General features: G+C 35.1%; 1 protein-coding gene across 2 annotated transcripts in view; it reads right to left on the bottom strand.

Annotated features, from left to right (window-relative positions):
• Positions 1-13,924: 13,924 nt before the first annotated feature.
• Positions 13,925-22,201, bottom strand: part of LOC149502485 (uncharacterized) — a 166,769-nt gene continuing 158,492 nt past the window's right edge. For both annotated transcript variants that reach the window (XM_089729044.1, XM_089729043.1), the window contains exons 8-9: positions 16,801-16,988; positions 13,925-16,568 (exon numbers count right to left, since the gene is read on the bottom strand). In XM_089729044.1, coding sequence (XP_089585170.1) covers positions 16,352-16,568; positions 16,801-16,988 — 405 coding nt within the window. In that variant the 3' untranslated portion in view covers positions 13,925-16,351. The remainder of the gene's footprint in view (positions 16,569-16,800; positions 16,989-22,201) is intronic.

The following is a 22,201-nucleotide window of genomic DNA, read 5'->3' on the forward strand; positions in this document are numbered from 1 at the left end:
ATTATTAGAATTAATTCATTCCATGGCTCGTGAACGCTGCCACCTGCCTACAGACATGTGGCTGAAGTCTCAAGTGCTTTAGAAATTTCTAATTAGCGATGATGGCCCGTGGTTGAAATTCGACCATAATCAGTTAAACCTCAAGGCTTAGATTGATTTTATGTCATTTATACTAACTAATTACTCGAAGTGATCCCATTGTTATGTTTAATTGATATATTGATGTATTTATGTTACTCATGCAGTTAGTTTTTATTTATTTATTTTATTAAAATTACAGTTTCTATTACCATTGATATCTTAGTTGGAAACAATTCTAATAAAAAAAAAATATTTTTAATAAATCATTCAAATTTATGTTCATTGAAAGCAATAAAGCTCGTGAATAGCTATCTAAAAATCGGGCTTATAAACAGAGAAGACACATCACTGAACTATTTATTATAAAAAAAACGAACACAATATTCCTAACCTAAAAGTACATGTTATTATCCGCAACATGCTTCGTCAGATTACAGAAATAAAGTTATCAGCAACATGCTTCGTCAAAAAGTACAATACTTACTTTCAGTTGCAAGCGTCGTCATAAGTAACATAAAGGTCCATTGCTAACAGCAATGCGCGCGTAGGCATCGGCTAGTCAAACAAGCCACTCTGGATCGCACCCGGCCCGAAAGTACCCATTACGCTAGCAGCATTGCCACGCTGTATGGCAATGGATAATCTCTGAACCAGGTACGACCCAGACCGAGGATCGTGGCCTTGCCCTCTGAGGCGGTGGCGAATTGCGGCAATAAACTTTTTGGTCTCCGAACTCCACACACCCGTCGTTTCCACTGCCACTGGAACAAACAGGTATGTAGATTTCAGAGCATCGTACTTGGCATGCTTCGTTTTAGTCGACGCCTCAGCAGCAAAGCTCGCACAATGTCAGGTCCCAGATAAATGACACGCCGCAAACGTACAGCTTTTTTTTTTTTTTATTGCCTGGATGGGTGGACGAGCTCACAGCCCACCTGGTGTTAAGTGGTTACTGGAGCCCATAGACATCTACAACATAAATGCGCCACCCACCTTGAGATATAAGTTCTAAGATCTCGGTATAGTTACAACGGCTGCCCCACCCTTCAAACCGAAACGTATTACTGCTTCACGGCGGAAACAGGCAGGGCGGTGGTACCCACCCGCGCGGACTCATAAGAGGTCCTACAGGTTGCATCCCATAACAAACAGTGTCCCTTTTCCCAAGGAATCAGAGTCAAGATATTTGCGGTGACCAAAGCACGTCGAATAATATCATTAAGTGCATGGTGTCTCGGGAAGCGGCCAGCCGATCTAACACAACTGAGTCCATGCAGTCCGGCGGCATGCACACAGACACATCGATGGGGCTCGCAAATGCTGCAACCGAGTCTCAAAGCCGTGGCCACTCTCAATGAATTATTATCAAGAAGTGTTCCCAGCTGTGGTGAAGGCAATGCTTGCAACCAAGCACCAGATTCCGGACTGGAGACCGCTCTCAGACGCGCTAATTCAACTCCAGTGGCGTCTCCTAGCAAAGTTGACAAAGTCAGCTTGCACAGCACATCATCCCAACACCTCTGCGAGCTCCTGTTCACCGGGAGCGCCTCATTCGGACATAAAAGGCCCCAAGCCGCCAAAGCCTCGCTCGTAAACGGAATCGTAGATCCATCACTATTCGTACCCAGTAACTTAGCAACAAAGTCTACAACCCCATTACACGAAGCCAGGAAAGCAGCGAGCCCAGTACGCTCCATTTGTCGCACCCCCAGGCCGCCATGAGGTATAGATAAAACAGACTGGCACCATTGTCTGTCATCCAAGTTTACGTTTAAAATAGTCTCCAGTGTATCCCTCAACAAAGCATCAAGCTGGGCCACATCTTGAGTGAAAAGCCACGTTGGACAAGTTCTCACCAAATACGTCAAACGAGGCATCGAACTGAACTATTTTATGTTTACTTGTTTGCATATAGACGATATTAATTGACCTAAAATTCAAAATAACTGGTATAGCCATGTGACAATACCGTCTTTTGATTCGGAAAAAGATACAATAGTTTGAAGTGATGTTATTTGACATAAAATAAGAAATAGCGTTTGTTTTAAAAACGCATATTTGTGAGGGATACAAATAAAAAATTACTTCTAAAAGCGTTACGCATGTGGTTTTTAGACAGATTTATGTTATTCAACATGGATTGTGATTGATGATGACATTCTTCAAGCCACATCCCGATGGGAGAACTTAAGCAGATGCTCTAATTTTCGGAAATATTTTTCTATATAGTTTGATGTTTATAAAGTATTCACCTTATAACTTATACATGAGATTTTAGACCTTTGTTCATTTTAAAAACTGAGCTGAACTATTGCATTGTTCTGTGTATTTTACGGTTGTAATCTTCCATCAATAATACTCGAAGGTTGTAATATTAAATTTTACCAAAATATCTTCGATCAATAATACTACCAAAATATCAACAACACCATCCTTATTACATTTTTTTATTGCTTAGATGAGTGGACGGGCTCGCAGCCCACCTGGTGTTAAGTGGTTATTGGAGCCCATAGACATCTACGACGTAAATGCGCCACCCACCTTGAGATATAAGTTCTAAGATCTCAGTATAGTTACGTAACGGCTGCCCCACCCATCAAACCGAAACGCATTACTGCTTCACAGCAGAAATAGGCAGGGTGGTGGTACCTACCCGCGCGGACTCACAAAAGGTCCTACCGCCAGTAAAAAATGAATTTGAATTTCAAATGATTTTTATGCTATTTAAATTAAGTGCTAACTACTTTTTGATTCAATCATACATTTTTTGATGCTGTGAATCAATTTAACTTGAAAATCCATTCAAAATATTAATTAGTTAATTTGAGGATATCAAAAACCCTTAAAGAAATGATTTAGAAATTTAAAGAAATTACGGGACTCTGTACAATCATTACAGAAACCAATCATTAATCTAATAATTTATCTAAAGATTTCCATTGTGTTTAATAATGCCGTCGTGCTAGCTTTTGTAGTACCATTGTAGATTCACATGTCTTTATTATCTCTTTGTTATAATATGAGCCCAAACAAAAAATAGACCTAGAATCAACTACTGGAATTCCTATTGTATTTGTTATGTTGGAAAGGAAATTCAGTTATTCGACATCACCGAACCTCAAATAATCCTTTTGCGGAGGAAACAGAAAGTATTCCGGTCCGAAATGGCTACGACTCCGTTCATATCGGGTACGTTCGCTTATATAAAATCGCACAACTGGAAAAGCAAATATTATTTCTCGATTGTACCTACCACACGCTCGCTTCGGTTTTGTGTTTGAGGAAATAGAATCGTAGCTATTTTACTGATGTGAAGTAGTATGATAATGAGCTATATGTGTTTTATGTTATGTTTTAAAACTAATAAAAATTCTTTGGTAATGATTTTCAATCACATTTTTCAGTAATAGCATTTTTTTGGGAAACTTTGCAAATACAGGCAAGTCTGAACCAAAACCTGTCACTTTAATACTAAATACAACTATAATTTTAAATTGAATGGGTAATGCACAGTGCAGCAAAAAATACTAAGTTTTTTTATAAATTAGATCGATTATTTGAGATAGCATTAATTTAAAAAAATTATGACAAAATTCAAATCAAAAACAAGTAAGTACTAGACACCGTGTAGAAAACCAAAATCATTTATTCACTTTTCTTGAATAAATAACTAAAACATTTTGTATTTATTGTACAAAATAAAATTGTATAATAAATTTTAAGAAACTCTAAAATAAATATTCGAATATTTTGTGGTACGATCACAATTTGACTCCTGATATATTGAGTCCGTCTATTGTGCCATTGTATTCGAATTATCTGCGCTACTATGGGTCACTTCAATAAATATTTCAATCTTAATTCCCATTGTGTTCAACATCAAAGAAACTATAACATAATATACATAAAAAAAGCGACATCAGTATGTGAACACATTAAGTAAAGGATGGTCTAAAAAAAAGGATTGGATTTCTTAAAATCGCTGCTTGATCTCTGTAAAAACACTTAACCCAACTGTTGGTTTTTATTGAGTAAATAGTCAGTATATATAAAATTTCACCATCAACCCTGAGACCTAATGCCGAACTCTGAACTATATTGTGGTAATGGTTCATACCCTTCAAATAATAAAAATTTAAAATTATAATAAAAAATATGGTAGTACCGGCTATTGGCTCATATAATAGAGAATATACATACTACCAGTAAATAACCTGTTTTTTGCCGAATTCATTTTTATTAGACGATCTGATTCTTTAATGTGAAAGTCAATGGTTAATGTGTGATAATAATGTGAATAATATATGAAAAAATAATAATGTGAAAAAATGTAACCTACCTAGCACTGTATTTAAGCCATTTTTGCATTACCCGGTACTAACGTAACTGCTTATTTTCTTCTTATCAATTAACACACAGACGCTGATATAATTTGTCATCCTTTAATATACCAAAACGTTTATTATAAATTTTAAACAAGTAAAGGTTACAAACAGAAAAACTGAGACTATAATTCAGATTTGGCCACTATGTCTTGACCCGGATGACGTCATTCATGTTGCGATGTCTATAAAATTCAGTCTCTTAACACCAGACGGGCAGAGAGAACTTGTTCACTTATCTAAGCAAAAACAAAAAAACATCTGTTATCGTCACTAAGGTTGGATCACATTAAGTTTACACAAAATTTAACACTACCGTATACATATAGATTATCAGTTATTTTCGCAGCCTGATTTTTAATAATTTGACCCCAAGACTTAAGGAGCAGACTCTTGGCGTAGCTTGAGTGGACAACCATCAAAAAAGGTGTCGATATTTTGAACAATAGCTCCTTAAGTGAGATCTCGAAATATAAAAGGCTACTCGGGAGAATGTTGAAGTGTAGCACACATTTAGATATAAGTGTCAGCAGTTCGATTTTCTTTGACAAACACTTGCTGATTAAAAAGGTTTTTTTTTATTCTGGTATAAATTTAGCAGTAACTTGCCTGGAGCTAAATTATCATCGAAGTCCGCAAACATTTTGAAATGAATGCTGCCAGAAACTTAAGATCTAAGTAGCATTTTCATTGATGTTAAGGGATAAATAAGATGGCGACCTACCTAATATTAAATGGGATTATTATTATTATTTTAATTTTTATTGCTTACATTGCTTAGATGGAATAGCTCACAGCTCACCTGGTGTTAAATGGTTACTAGAGCGCATAGACATCTACAACGTAAATGCGCCACCCACCTTGAAATATAAGTTCTAAGGTCTCAAGTATAGTTACAACGGCTGGCCCACCCTTGGAAACGAAATTTATTACTGCTTTATGGCAGAAATAGGCAGGGCCGTGGTACCTACCCGTCCAGACTCACAAGAAGTCCTACCACTAGTACGAGTCAACTTATTAAGATTACCAACTAGATTAAGAGTCAAAATCCCGTATTACATAATCCTTCAAACTCTTCGACTGCTTTGAGTGCACCATCTGGCAAAACCATATGGGGGGCGCTAGAGAAATACATCTGCCCTTTGTTTCATTTCGCTACGTTCGGATGGGAATATAAAAAGGAATTTGTACCTTAAGTGTTTCGGGCTACCCCTCATACTGGCTTGGGAATGGCTGAGTAAGACTCAATAATACGCATGTAGATATGTCAGAAAGAGAGGCCTGTGTAGCGCCGTCTAACCGGAGAGCCCGCAGACCAAAAAGACCAGCATCTCATCAATAACAATGAAATTGAAAAGTAATGATGAAAGATGACGAAAATTTTGGGCGCTGTGATAAATTGCGTCTACCCTGTTGGCTCTGCCGTATTTTGACACCCAGGATCGTAAGCGGTTTATTAAATAACAGGACTGTGTTAGTTGGTTTAACTTTAAAATACCCCGTTGACTGACCTCAAAGAGTGAATGGGAGTCCAGCGATATCCAGCTGCCAAAAAAAATATAAACATAGAACACATGATTACTTCATGAAACTTTTAACTCTTTAAACTGAAACAGATAAATCGAAACAGGAACAAGCAAGAAGGTCTACTATTTTTTCTTTTCTTTTATTGCTTAGATGGGTGGACGAGCTCACAGCCCACCTGGTGTTAAGTGCTTACTGGAGCCCATAGACCTCTACAACGTAGACGCGCCACCCACCTTGAGATACAAGTTCTAAAGTCTCAGTATAGTTACAACGGCTGCCCCACCCTTCAAACCGAAACGCATTACTGCTTCACGGCAGAAATAGGCAGGGCGGTGGTACCTATCCGCGCGGACTCACAAGTGGTCCTACCACCAGTAAAACCAGTCTACTACTCGGAAAACGTTGACGACGATTCTTCGTGGGAGCCCTTGGTCGCTTTTTACCACTTCCATGGAAAGAGCGGCGGCGGTTTTTTAAACGTACATCAGATCAGCCAGAACCTTGTAACATCCAAATTTTGTGACCAGGTAATGACCTTCTAAAAACCATTTACATTCTTCATGTCCCATCGAATGAAATACAATATAGCTATAGAAGTAGAAGTCCATTAACCTTCTTCAAACGAGGCTTGTGGAGGCTTAACGGTAAGCAGCGGCTTAGCTCTGCCCCTAGCATTGCTGAAGTCCATGAGCGACGGTAACCACTCACCATCAGGTGGGCCGGGCCGTCTCGGCCGATGCTCGTCTGTCTACACGGGCAATATATTTTATTATAGATATATTTAGATATATTTATCATAGAATAAAAAATTGTTGGCAAAAATCTGAATCATGTTAACGACATTTACATCATCAATTTACAAAAACATTGGGAACTGTCTATCAAAGATCTTCTTTTCTTTTTACTGATCTTACAAATCCGGAGGCAGCTGCAATAAACCTCTTAGGGCTGCAATACTTGGTTGTTGAGTGACAGGAGGTTTTAGTCAGTTCGACTCTGACATACCCCGCCCAGTATCCCCAGAAAAGGGCGGAAGTCCGGCGATTTCCTCCTGACCAAAAAAAAAAAAAAAAAGGGCTGCAATACTAGCTTCTTGAGGCACGACAGCAATTAATTTCAATAATATTAAAAGTCCATAAATTGTATTTGTACAATAAATCATAGTCGCTCAATAAATCCAAACATCCGAGAACAAAGCCGCCAATTAATTTAGATTCCCGTAACAGCACACCTGCAGGTAGCGTATAATAGGTCTACCCCCTAAACAATTAATTATTTCGTTAGTGCGTAAATGTATAACCATACGTCGCGTCTGTTGCAGGTGTAAACCGTTCATAGGTTTTTGATTATCGCTCGTTGCCAGAGCCGCCGTTACGTTCAGCTACGCACGGCTATATAATGGCAAAATTTATACATTAAAATAATTTGTACAATATAATGTGTGAGATATTGTAATCTATACTAATATATATATATATATATATATATATATATATATATAAATGAATTGCTGTTCGTTAGTCTCGCTAAAACTCGAGAACGGCTGGACCGATTTGGCTAATTTTGATCTTGAATTATTTGTGGATATCCAGAGAAGGTTTAAAAGGTACATAAATATGAAAAGGCTTGGAATTAAATAAAAATAACAATTTTGTTTTCCCTTTGATGTGTCCCCCCTCGGACGGGTTCCTTTTGTTTGTTTTAAGTTTATTTTATACAAAAGTTTAGGTCTTTTATTTATCGATTGAAGCACTACAAAGTCTGCCGGGTCAGCTAGTACTAATATATAAATCTACAGTAGTTTTTGCGGATGTTCCATTATAACTACTGAACCATGCATCCGACTGACTTGAAACTTGGTGTCCATGTAGAAAATACATGTACTTAATGGATAGGTTAATATTTATATGAGTGTTGGATTCCCTACACCAGTTGCGGGGGCGTTAATGATGAGAATCTTTGTGGGGCTGAGAAATAATAATGTTAATTTTAAATGCCCAGCGAAGCGGACAGGTACACCTAGTGTATATATAATATAGTTAGGTATAGTTAGGTATATTAAGTGTAATAGTTTCAGGTTTCTACCTGTCACACACGCAAATATAAATTAATTGCTTGATTCAATTATCTAATCATTTTTTTATAGCTTAGATGAGTGGATGAGCTCACGGCTCACCTCGTGTTAAGTAGGCATCTAAATACAATGTAAATGCCACCAGCACCCACCTTGATGAGAAGTAAGGTCTCACTTTTTAACAGTACAAAGGCTGCTCCGCCCTTCAAACCGAAACGCATTACTGCTTCACGGCAGAAAATAGGCAAGGTCCACCACCTTGGTGGTACCTACCCATGCCGACTCACAAAATAGTAATTTAAAAGGCAAATTAATTGCTTTATTCCATTACCACATCATATCTACGATTTTACAATAGAATATTGAATTAAGATTTTTTTTATTATTTTAACTCATATTAATATTTATTATGATTAAAATCAAAATCACCAGAAATCAAAAATATTCTCAAAAATATCTCAGCCTACCTTAAATTGACAATTTATGAAGATGTCTGAAAACGGTAAACCGAAATTCAAGATATCTTGTCCTTTCTGATACTCAAATATTTGTCTTTCGGGTCACGTAATTTTCTTGTTCGAAAGATATCGAATGATGTAACAAAGGACCAAGATAAGTCACTGTTTCTGTGAAAGTTCGAGCTACAGACGAGGAAACAAAGTTATAATAAATTCCTAACAAATATACCGACATCGAATTGTATTGTAACAGCTGCAATACATGTTGTTAATACATGAAGTCGTTGTGGCTTAAAGGATAAGATGTCCGGTGCATTCGTATCTAGCGATGCAACGGTGTTCGAATCCCGCTGACGGGTACCAATGTTCTTAATGAAATACGTATTTGACAAATGCTTACGATTGACTTCCACGGTGAAGGATTAATATCGTGTAATAAAAATCAAACCCGCAAAATTATAATTTGCGTAATTAATGGTGGTCGGACGTCTTGTGAGTCCGCACGGGTATGTACCACCGCCCTGCCTATTTCTGCCATGAAACAATAATGCGATTCGATTTGAAGGGTGGGGCAACCTTTTTGACCATACTGAGACATATAGAATAGAGTATAGAAATCATTAGGGCTGAGGTCGGGGCTGTACGGCGGATGGTCTAATAATTCTATGTTTTCTTGCTGTAAAAACTCTTTTGTTCTGTGCGCGGTGTGAGAACTCGCATTTTCGTGATGGAGGATGATGCGGCGGTTGCAGTTCTCTTTACGGAGTTCAGAAACGACCTGTGGCAAACAAATGCTAGCATACCATTCTGCATTAACCATTCTTTGTCCCTCAAGAGGAATAGTCGTAACATGGCCGGTTTTGGAGACAAACGTGGCCACCATTTTTTTTTGCAACACTCCGTGAGCGAACAATTTTTGTTGGCTTTAACTCATTTTCGAACACCCAAACTCGTGACTGGTTTTTTGTTTCGGGTTCGTACGCGTATATCCAGGATTCGTCACCTGATACAATGGTGTATACAGCATTTGAGGATCCTGCGTGGAATCTTTCGAGAGTTCTGACGCACCAAGTAACGCGAGCCGCTTTTTGCTCTTCACAGAGCGAATGCGGTATCCATCGGGAAAACAACTTTTTTACACCTAATTGTTCATGCAAGATTATTTGTATTTGACTCATGCCAATGTCTAAAGTTGCCTGAATTTCGCGGTATGTCACATGTCGATCTTCCTCAATCAGCTTACGCACAGCATCAACGTTTTCTTGGGTGACTGCAGTTTTTGGACGACCTTGACGGGGATCATCACTGAGCTTGACACGTCCACGTTGAAACTCAGCAAACCAGCGATAAATTGTGGTTTTGGATGGGGCTTCATCACCAAATGCAGAAATCATCCGGTCAACACACTGTTTTTGTGTTAAACCACTTCGAAAGTCATAATAAATCATCGCTCTTGAATTTTCTCGAGTCAATTCCATTTTCTCAACGACTAAACAAGTTTGACAAAACCTCGTGACAAGACCGAGAATATTTTTTTAAATAAATAAATGGTATTCGATTTTTAAAACCAAGGAGTTTTCAATTAAAATGATTTTAATATGACAGGAACAGTGGAAATATTCCATTCCCGATACTTTTAGTGCAGCCCTCGTATGCAGTTAATATAGTATTGGTGTGTGTAGAGTCCATTTATTACACACCAATATGCTATTGATAGTCTGAGTGCTCGTAATTAGGACAGTTAATTTATTTAATTTGAATTAAGCAAATAAATTTACTGACCGAACAGAGCAGACTATCTGCCTGAAAACAATATTGAACTGAAATAAAAAGTAAAATACACTAATGGCTGGAAAACAATAGATCGAGTTTCAGTATATCCTGAAATTTAATTTAATAGGTCAGAAGTAGCTTCGTAAAATAATAAATGTAACTCAAAAATAAATATTTCACATAAATAAAAGCCATGAATAATCAAACGAAACTAATTAACGTCATTAATCACAATATAAAAAAATACATATGAATTTATGTCCTCACGACCTCTGAAATGGTTAAATAGCCACAATCTAATGAATGAAGTCAATTTTTTTATGTTAACAAGAATAAAGTTAGTAAAAGCGACACAGCATTCCATACATAATTTTGTAAATTTTGGCAACGAAGTAATCATACCTTTCAATTTAGATAGCCATATTTTAAATAGTAACTGACTTAAATTACATACTGTATCTCTAAATATGCTTTGGGATTCATGTAATAATAATTATCTAAGCGTTCACGCATCTGCCATGCTGAGGATGTCAATCCTTGAAATTATTGTATATGTATTTTATTATTGGTATTATTGTGTACATTTTGGCCCCAATAGAATCGAGCTGTGTGTAACGTAAGACACGTGTGCGGTTGCAATTGGTTAAGAATATTGTTCCCTGACCCCACTATTCTATAAAACTGTACGATTACTGACTCAGAATACACACACCAACTTATTTTTCAAAAATAAACATCTTTTAATTTTACTTAAATCTCAAATCTAGACAATATTAATAGCAATTTCTAATGTGGAAAATCTATTGCCGCCACACTTAGAGCTAGATTAATTACTCCACTACTCTAACGATTAAGCGCCAAGTCATTTACATCATTTAAATGATACCATCTCTTAAATTACTGGTACATCCCGAATACACTGTTCCAATCAATAAATCAATAAAGTATTAATAAAACAGTATTCGTATGGCATAACTAGAAAAACTCCAAATGTGTGAGTAAATAGAAGGCTTTTTCATGGTTAGCTCTGAATGTTTCATAGCAGGACGGAATTCAACGCTTCCTAACACATTAATGGTTAAATGTCGGAACTATTTTTGGGTGTTCCAAATACGTTACAATGTTTTGTTACTCATACTTAAAGGCTTTTGTGGTTTGTTTTGTTTCATCGCGTGTTCTCAGGCGGGAAAACAATGCCTTTTTTCAAGCATTGTGTTAGTTTGACCTGTATTATGTGAATGTAATGGAGCCTTTTAATTTATACTATCATGCATTTCTATATGTTTTTTAGACCGCGGAACGATAAAACAATGGTTTTTAATAACTTTCGATGATAAAACAATAGATTCGCCAAGCTAGCTTTATTATCTGCCGTGGAATTCTTGTATGGCTATTAGTAAAACTTAGTTTACTGTTTAAAAATATCTGTTTTAACAAAGAACATTCTAAAATCTGCTTCTTTTGTTTTTCAAATTAATGGTGCTCATCTGAATACACATCATCGTGTTTCCTTGTTTTGTAAAGCTATAAAGTGTACCAGGAGGGTTCATATTCGATAGGTTATCGAACTTAGGGTCGATTCGACCAAACAAGAGTAAATCTTATTCTTAGAATAACTCGTCAGTTAATCGAGAGTAAATCAATTTTACGTTTTACCATCTACAATTCTAAGAATAGTGGGCCTATTCGGGAATTGTTACTATACCGCCGTTTCGCACGGAATAACGGAGCTATTCCTAGAATAAAGTAATGGCGTCAGTCAGTCCAACGTCTGATTTCTGTCATTTCATAAATATTTATTCTGTTTTAATTTCAAGTCAACGCAATGCACTAAATTATTATTAATAGTCTGGCATTGTATAATGCAACGTTTAAACGAAAAAAGATAAAACCACACGACAAAACTTGACAATTCCCTCAAACAAACAACAAATAAAACTAATACGTTTGACAGCTGGATATCTTACACAACAGCTACTTTTCACACTAAAATACGGCAAAATCGAGTTGACGATTTGTATGCTCTTACACTATGCCGTTGGACAACAACATTTATTTGCCGGATTTTATTTTTGTTCACCATTCACTCTGCTATTCGCGTATTGTTATTCCTAGCGCAAGTATACGTGGTATAGTTAGTTACTCGAGTATAAATTTAAGTTTGGTCGAATCCACCCTTAGAGGCATAAGTTTGGATATTTATGACTTCAATTTTATTATTGACTAGCGACCCGCCCTCACTTCGCTTCGGAAACATTAAATTTTATTATTGACTAGCGACCCGCCTTCGCTTCGCTTCGGAAACATTAAATTTTATTATTGACTAGCGACCCGCCCTCGCTTTGCTTCGGAAACATTATTTTTTTTATTGATAGGCGAGTGCCGCCATGTTGCGCGCGGTACGACAATTGAATAACTGCGGGTGACGCCGCGGGGCAAAGCTAGTCTAAAAAAAGTAGCCTAAGCTACTCCTTATACCATCAGCTACCTATTAGTGAAAGTCTCATCAAACTCGGTCCAGCCGTTCCAGAGATTAGCCGGAACAAACAGACATACAGACAGACAGACAAAAATTGTAAAAAATGTTATTTTTGTGTATATACCGTATATATATTCATATGTATGTAGTAAAAAGCGTTTTTTTCAATATTACAAACAGACCCTCTAATTTTATTTATATGTATAGATAAAGCATTTAAGCTTTTTTGTATGTCTGTTATGGATAAGTGTTTCTTTAAACATTAACCTGACGTCGGAGCAAAATTCATCCTTTCTGGAACTGCTCATCCACAGTGCAATCCCCGGGATTAATTTTCGCCACCATCTAGCTCTTAAGTGAATATGCCTTCACTGTATTTCCTGAACGAAACAGCATTTTTTCCTAAATACGATTAAAAAGGTTGTTTTTGGTAGACAGCTACTTGCCCCTGGAATTACCAGAGATCATGGACGACGGTAGCCATAGTTATCACAACAAGAGTTTTAAAAAGTCGTCGTGGTCTAAAGGATAAGACGTCCGGTGCTTTCGTATCTTACGACTGTGTCGGTGTTCGAATCCCGCTGACGGGTACCAATTTTTCTAATGAAATACGTACTTAACAAATGTCTACGATTGACTTCCACGGTGAAGGAATAATATCGTGTAATAAATTATAATTTGCGTAATTAGTGGTAGGACATCTTGTGTGTCCGCACGGGTAGGTTCCACCGCCCTGCTTATTTCTGCCGTGAAGCAATAATGCGTTTCGACTTGAAGGGTTAGGTAGCCGTTGTAACTATACTGAGACCTTAGAACTCACAACTCTTAGAACTCAAGGTGGGTGGCGGCATTTACGTTGTAGATATCTATGGGCTCCGATAACCACTTAGCATCAGGTGGGCCGTGAGCTCGTCCACCCCTCTAAGCAATAATAAAACCTTGTATTACATTTATATAGATTTTTTTTATTCTAAAGATTTTATGAGCCCGAAAGTGTGTTTGTAAATTTCTCCTCACACATCGCAATAATGCAGCAAAACGACTTATTTTGTTTCCGAAAATAATATTTTTATGTTGATTTTTATTAAAATGAAACAGCGACAACGAACCCAGCAATTATACAGGAGCAGGTTATAGAAAAAAATAAAACTAGTAAGAAATTTTTAAGTTTATTTCATCGTGAAAGTAAATACACGTAAGGATGTAAATAGTTATTTTACAGTAATATAATTAATAGACTTTTTTTTATTATACATTAAGATTATGAGCATTTAAAGTAATTGTGTTGCTATAGATATGTACAACTTGAATATATTTTTTTATAATATAATTCTAAGTTCACGCATATTATCATGTAGAAGCTACATTTCTTTTATAATAAAGTGAAGAATACATAATTTACATACCAAAACATTATCTAAGAATCTAGCTATTAAAATAAAAGAAAACTTAACCACGTCACTTTGACTTGCCTTGTAGAAAGAATTTTGAAAAAGGCAACAATGATACCAAACACCCAATAGATATTTTCTGGTACAATTTATAATATGACATCTCATGTTGGTCGGGGCAATTTTGCAAATAGACGTGGTCAGTTAAACCTATTTACGGCTATTTGAGCTAGATCTAATATCTTAATAAAATCATAATATTATTTGAAAGCCCTAAAATATTTAGATGTGCCTTATAGGTAAAAATAATGAAAATATGTTTTCTTAAGTGATTCAGAATATCGAAATTGGCACGAAAAATGGTCGTCTAATATTTAATTTCACCAAATTTGCAGATATGCAACATATTGTGCTTATCAGTTTAAAAATAAACAAAGAACTGATTTGCGTTTCTCAGAAAAGTAATTTGTGAAAAAATTTTACCACAAGACCTTGAAACAGATCGTCCTATTCGTGGATAGTGTTGTTACTATATATTTTAAGCTCGGAACACTAAACTAAAATAGGAAGGTTGGGCACTTACGACTACACATTTCGTATTTTGATATAACAAAAAATGTTTTTCTATTTATTTGGTAGGTAACTTGAATAATTTAATAAATTGCGCTCTATATGATTATTAAACTACAATGAAGGTTAATTACTAGCATATCATAGTGGAGGGAATAACGTTATAGCTTAAAGTATTTGAAGAGACTCTCAATAAAATCGATTCAGCTAATTCGTTAAAAAACATAATCAACCCAAAAATTTATTACTCCAAATTCGAATTTGGATTAACTGAAAAATATGTAATTATGTAAGGACACTAACGCGAAAATTTAAGATATAGGTATATATGGATGTATATTATTATGAATATATATGAAAAGGTTAAAAAGGTACTTGGATACTGTAATCCTTGATTTGGATAAGGCGTACTAAATGACAAATTTGTCTGTCTGGTCCCCAATCACCAGTTGAGATTCATATATATTATTTACGAAATGAATCGACTAAGATTAAACACTATATTACATCCCATGAAGTAGTGCCATAGTTAAAGTTAACAATATATTTACAAATAGATAATGCTGCTACACTGTGCAAGTTACAATTTGATGTTTCGAAAGATATTTTAATATTGATAGAAATAGGTGCAGTAATCATAATTATTTCTAATTGACCTTAGTAGTAAGCCTGAAATCGGACTTTCATTTGATACAATTCAACTATATAAAATAATTGTTTGGATTAATATTTCACTATATAGTATTTTATTTTTACATTGGGCGGAATCCAAACTATTGGATTACATAGAAAATTTCGTATTCTAGAAAGTACACAAAAAACATTCGTAAATTTATAGCATTTTATTATAATATAATTGAATAAATTTAAGAAATTTCACTTATAAGTAATATAGCATCAATCACGTGCAAACAGTACATCTCATTGGACCAAAGTTCAACCGTCAGATCATTTTATTACATCTTACTAATAGTTCTTAAAGCTATCAATGCAAAACTAATCTTTAATTTACATATAAATAAAGGTATAATTTGAAAACCACTCAATCACAATTAACTAATGCCTAAGGCAGCAATACGTTTTCTATAATTTGTTATTATTATGTACTTTTATTTGCTCAAAGTTGGATTATATAAAATGGATATGGTATTATCCGAAAGACATAAGAAGTGGCACTGGATTTATTTACGTTTCATAAAATTATTGTGCACTCCTTAAACGCTAAGAAAAGTGATTTTAGAAATTTAAAGACAAAATCCTTATTTGCTAAACACGACATTGATACTCGATAGTATATTTTGTAAAAATACGAAAGTCAATTGCGAAACACACCACGCGAATACCATGGTCCCCCAGCAAGACACACTTTTAGATATAAAAAAGAACTTCAGCTAGAAGTCTTAGAAATTCGTTGTGACGTCGAAAGTTCTGAAACACACACTCCTAACGTTGTAAATAATCGATAAATATCACAAAATCAAAGTTCGTAGAAGTCCAAGTGCAGTGCAAAGACATATTATAGTCTAATCGTCAGCTTTGGGACTTTGTGCGGAACTGGGCCAAGGAGGCCTCATCTTTTCCAGCACATATTTGAGCTGGAAACCGGTATGGAAATGCTACAGATACTCATCGATCTGGTCATAGTCTTCGTCGGGAGGCGAAGGTCCCGAAACGGAGAGGATTGGAAGGCCAAAATGTTTTACTGTTTCAATGCTTCCTAGACTGTCATCGGATTTGGCTTCCTCGTTAATTGTTTCTTCTCTAGGTGGTTTGGCTGTACAGAGACGTTCTGAGGAATCACTCATTGTAGTTAACGGTATATTATCAGCCGATCTAGAAACAAAATACGAATAGTTATTAAGTTGGCCTTCTTCAAACGAGGCTTGTGGAGAGTATCAAGCGGTAGGCAGCGGCTTGGTTCTGCCCCTGGCATTGCTGAAGTCCATGGGTGACGGTAACCACTCACCACCAGGTGGGCCGTATGCTCGTCTGCCAACAAGGGCAATAAAAAAAAAGTTGACAGATGCTTTTTATCGAGATTTTTTAATAGTAATATTAAATATACCTAGCCTTCCGGCACAGTTTGGATTGTGAGCCGTGACGCCTTAAGAACTCGCCGGGATCGAAGCCAGCGAACCCACTCGGCTCAGCCGATACAAATATAGCAGAATTGACGCGTGGCCTATTGCAACGCGACAGCAATCGCTCCTCGCACTCCAAGCTCTGTGTATGCGTGTGGGACCAACGCATATGCTGTAATTAAATAAAGAATTTAAAAAGAATTATCACCAATATTTTTTTTGTTGTTATTCAATTATGGTCCTTGTATAGTGTGATAGTAGAGCTTGTAACAATCTAATAACTAACCTACAAGTAGAAGTTCCACTCAAGTTTAGTTACGCGTCTGAATTCTATTTTTGCGTTAAAGGTCTAAAATAACATGTAATATAGGATTAAGCTTATAAGGAAATATTTAGTTATTGTTCTCAATACTATAAGATACAATTGAGTTAGATTAGGTATGCTTAGTTGTTTTTGTGCCAAAAAAATAAATTACATATAAGAATATTAATTTGAGATTAATGTACCGCAAGTTTAACAAAAAAACGAATTACAAGAGAACATTACATTAACTGAGCATGGAATTTATGACTTTCAAACGAAACAAGTTTTGGGCTGCTTCGTTTGGTACTCGACAGTAACTAGGTGTTTCTGAGAAACATCCCAGAAGTTTCTATATCGGGAATTTAATATGAATACGCATTACGTTGGGATAACGGAAAACCATGTTCACTATATAAATGTAGAAATCATATTTTGTTATAATAATTACATAGATGAAGTTACATCGAAACATTTAATAAAATGTTAATTAAATTATTTTGAGGAAGTAAGTATTCTGACAAGTTGTATTTTGAAGATCAGTGTATTGTGTTTTATAAAATATTACTAAAGATTTTGGAGCCAATTTAGGATTCTAGAACTTAGGATTAGACATAAAAGTTATATCTGTGAGACAAGGTGTTATGTGTGTTAGGCATTAAGAATTGCTCCTGAAAATAAGGGCGTGAAGGGGGTGAGGTGATTGAAAAAGGAGGAGGTACACGAGATAATAGAAAATACTATTTTGAATACGCTTTTATTAGCTTCAGACGTATGTATGATAGTATCTAACGGAATCTTTGAACATGATTTTTTACCCTTTTCAAAACGTCGGATTAACTCGAAATTTGGCATACTTATTAAAGACCGATGACAGTTCAATACTTAAAAAAATATATTGAAAAAATTGAAATTAAACTAAAAAATGAAAAATAAATTAAAAATAGTGTAAGAAAAAATGATTTTATTGTAAAAAAGCGTGGGGTGCTTTTCAGGTATCATCGAAATAACCGTTCTACTCATATCTGTTCAAAAAATATTTATAACTACTGATACCATGCACCCCACGCTTTTTTTTACAATAACATCATTTTTTCTTACACTATTTTTAATTAAAATTTATTAAAATTTATTTTATATTTTTTAGTTGGATTTTCTGTAAAAGCGTATTTTTTTAGTTTTTTTTAAACTATTAATTATTTATATTTGGCGTAGCACGCAATGTAATAAGTGGACGCGCAGAGTGCTTGTTAACCACGGAACGCGGGAGGCCTTTGCCACTTTGCATTTCATTGCGGATTCGCTAAAAACATTTTTTAACCACAAGCTTTATGGCTATCAGAAATCATTTCTGTTCACGTTTGCATTGAAGTCTATATCCCTTTCAGCTTCGTAGACAATCAGTTATATTCTGTATTTCTTTCTTTCTCTACTAACACATTTTGAAAAGAGCACCTCAGACTGCCTATTAAATATCTCGTTTATTTCGGAAAAGTAAGATGATTGACTAAATGAAGTTTTTATTAATATATATATATTGAACGCAATCTCACTATCTGCTCACAGGCACGGTGTTTTATTAATTCTATTGATTGAACGACGAATGACCCGAACAGTCCTTGGCCTAGATAGGTTTCTAATTCAGGTGAATTCAGTAACGGTTTTTTTCAAAATACCTATAAATATTTCTAAACTCTAGATAACTTTACTGTACATCAACACCTGTATTTGCATGAGTATTTATAATTGTATTTTCATTCAAGGGTTGTTACTTTAAATCTTCTTGCTATTATATAGATGAAGACTTATCGACTATATACGTATTACTATAATGTATAGAAGTATTTTATTTAGTTGTTTAGATAAGTGAACAAACTGACGGTCTACCAAATGTAAAGTGCTAACAGGAGCCCATAGGCATCACAATGCGAATGCCATCACCAATCTTGAGACATAAATTCGAAGTCTCAATTACATAATATAATTGCTTCACGGCAACTATATACATAAAAAAATTATGTATAGTAAATGCATGGAAAGATTTTTGTTCAGTAAAGTTTCGAGTCAGTCTTCAAGGAGTCACAACATTAATTCAATAAATAAATCTTTAAACCGACAATCACAATAAAGTGATAATACCTATACTGAATTGTTATTGATTTTATCGATACTTATTGTGAGCCCACAACGGTAAGTACCATATTGGTAAGACCGTTGGCCAGACTGGCTATTATTATAACGGACACATATATCTCATGTCTCAAGATAGGTTGGCGTTTACCTTGATCTTTATGGTATTGTGGAATTTGTTATTATTAATATATTGATATAATATATGTGAATGAAATCATGAGGGTTTTGTTAAGGTTTTTTATGAATTCTGGAATTAAATTCGACCTCATTATGTCTTGTCGGTAAGCCTATTCTTCTTCTTACGTCTTAATACGTCAAGTAAATTAAAGTAAGACATATCATTTCGGTTTAAATGATACACAGCTAAAATGATACATTCGGTTTAAATGATACATCGGTTTAAATGACACATTTTAAATTCAAGTAATTAGGTAATCTATGTATTTATGACCGTGACCAATTTTTCCATTACAATAAAAATGTGGAGCAAGGTTTGATATTTTTTATTCAAAGGTTTGCATGTCTAAGAATGAACGACCTGAATTCTGTCCTAGATAAGTTTTTGAATACAGTTTTCATATCATTTAATGTTTGTTATATAATAATATGGGGTACTTCATTTAAAAACAAAAAATAAATTTTAATAACTGTTTCGAACGTGAAAAAATAACCAAAGAGGATTAAGCCTATTTAATAAGCCTCATTATGGCAGATTATTGGTGAGATTTACTGGTGGTAGGACCTTTTGTGAGTCCGCACGGGTAGTTACCACCACCCCGCCTATTTCTGCCGTGAAGTGTGATACGTTTCGGTTTGAAGGGTGGGGCAGCCGTTGTAACTATACCTGAGACCTTAAAACTTATGTCTCAAGGTGGGTGGCGCATTTACGTTGTAGATGATTATGGGCTCCAGTAACCACTTAACACCAGGTGGGCTGTGAGCTCGTCCACCCATCTAAGTAATAAAAAAATAAATAAATAAAGATACTGCTTTAAGATAATATTTTCGAATTTCATATTTATATGTCCATCTCAATATGTATTAACAGCGTAATCAATCGAAAATGTGTGAAGCGGTTCGCTGAGGCGGGAGATGTTGTACTATAGAAGCAAGACTTAGAACTCATGTCACAACATTAACATCTATGAGATCCGTCTAAGCAACAAAAAAGTTGTTGCAATGCTAAAATCGAATATAATTTTTTCATTTAAAAAACAAAACGACTAACACCAATTTTATTAGACACGTTATTGTTTTATATTACACATTATTTGAAAAAATATATTCAAATTTAAATATGGACATGCACTCTGGAGCGCTTATTTCAAATAAATTTCAAAAAACAAATAAATATTTATAAGCTCACATCAAATAACCCAAACCCCTGCGGTATAGAACTTCAAATACCTAGTGTAAAAAGTCATTTGACAATGTCATGTTTAACACGAAAATATCACTAATTTCAATCACTCAATATCACTGGTGGTAGGACCTCTTGTGAGTCCGCACGGGTAGGTACCACCACCCGGCCTATTTCCGCCGTGAAGCAGTAATGCGTTTCGGTTCGAAGGGTGGGGTAGCCGTTGTAACTATACTGAGACCTTAGAACTTATATCTCAAGATGGGTGGCGCATTTACGTTGTAGATGTCTATGGGCTCCAGTAACCACTTAACATCAGGTGGGCTGTGAGCTCGTCTATCAATCTAAGCAATAAAAAAAAAAAATATTAATAAATAAGACACGAAACTTTATAATATAATGTTATACTGCTAAGATCCTAAGGAGATATATCAATTTCATCAACGAAATCAAATGATCGCTTCGTTGGCTTCATGGTTAGTGACCTTAGCTACAATTTATCACGGGACGGTAATACGATTTGAGTAAAATTGTTAAATATATTCGAGTTCTATAAGTACTTGTTCTAGCCTCATAAATTCCTTGTACTCTTGTACTTAGGGGGCGAAGAATGTGAAATAATAAAAAACAAAAATGTTAATTAAAAATTGATTTTTTTACTTTAATCTTGGTTCTTCTTAATAAATTAAAATTTCAGAATCTTTCTATATGTTGTATGCATTGAAAAAAAGAAACATTTTTTTCTTCTTCACATTTAATTAAACTATCGCTAAAATATGTACATATTCCGTCGTATCTCCTAGATTTCAGTTCGTATTTTACATAATTATACTGAAAATATAAAACAGATTTATTGAAACTTGACACAATTACCATAGTTTCTTGGAATTCGATTTAAGCATTCCCTTTTGAAGCCATTCGTACAATTAATGTCGTATTCTAGATACAGAATCAACAGGCGTATACACGGTGAACGTCACGGAATTAATTTTACAACTCTATGTAATAAAAACTTCTAGCTAATTTCATATTTTACTTTCATAAAAGTATCTCCTACTTTATTAGTGCATCCTAGTTCCGTATTACCTTTAATTAAGTAATAAATAAAAATTATTATCTCACTTGAAATCGGATCGGACAAAAGTATAAAAAGGAATAAAACTATCGGGTATTAATCATTGACGATATATTAATTACGGGTAGGATGTCTTAGCTAATACTTGGGTAATAAGAAAATAACAAATTCAATAAATTATTTAAAATATTAAATTAAGGTGCGCCGCTTTTGTGTGTGCTTCAATTTTCTTATTGTTAAATAAGTGAACAAATGATGAGTGTGCTTTTTAAAACCAATCCTAATACACCAGTTGTTTTTCAAAAAAATTCGCAACCGCAAAATTATTCGTGTGAAATTAACGCAATTATTTAATACCGTGGCCCTCTTAAATCATTGTTATTGAAGCTAAAATTAACTGAGAGGGTTAAAAAACTCAGTAAGTCATTCGAAGTCGCTGACCCGATTTGTTTTTATACCTTAAAGATTTATGAACACTCACGAATCGACACGCTTCGAAGAAATGAAAACAACTGC

The sequence above is a fragment of the Bombyx mandarina genome, chromosome 08 (assembly GCF_030267445.1).
Source record: "Bombyx mandarina strain Sakado chromosome 08, ASM3026744v2".
Taxonomy (NCBI): Eukaryota; Metazoa; Arthropoda; class Insecta; order Lepidoptera; family Bombycidae; genus Bombyx; species Bombyx mandarina.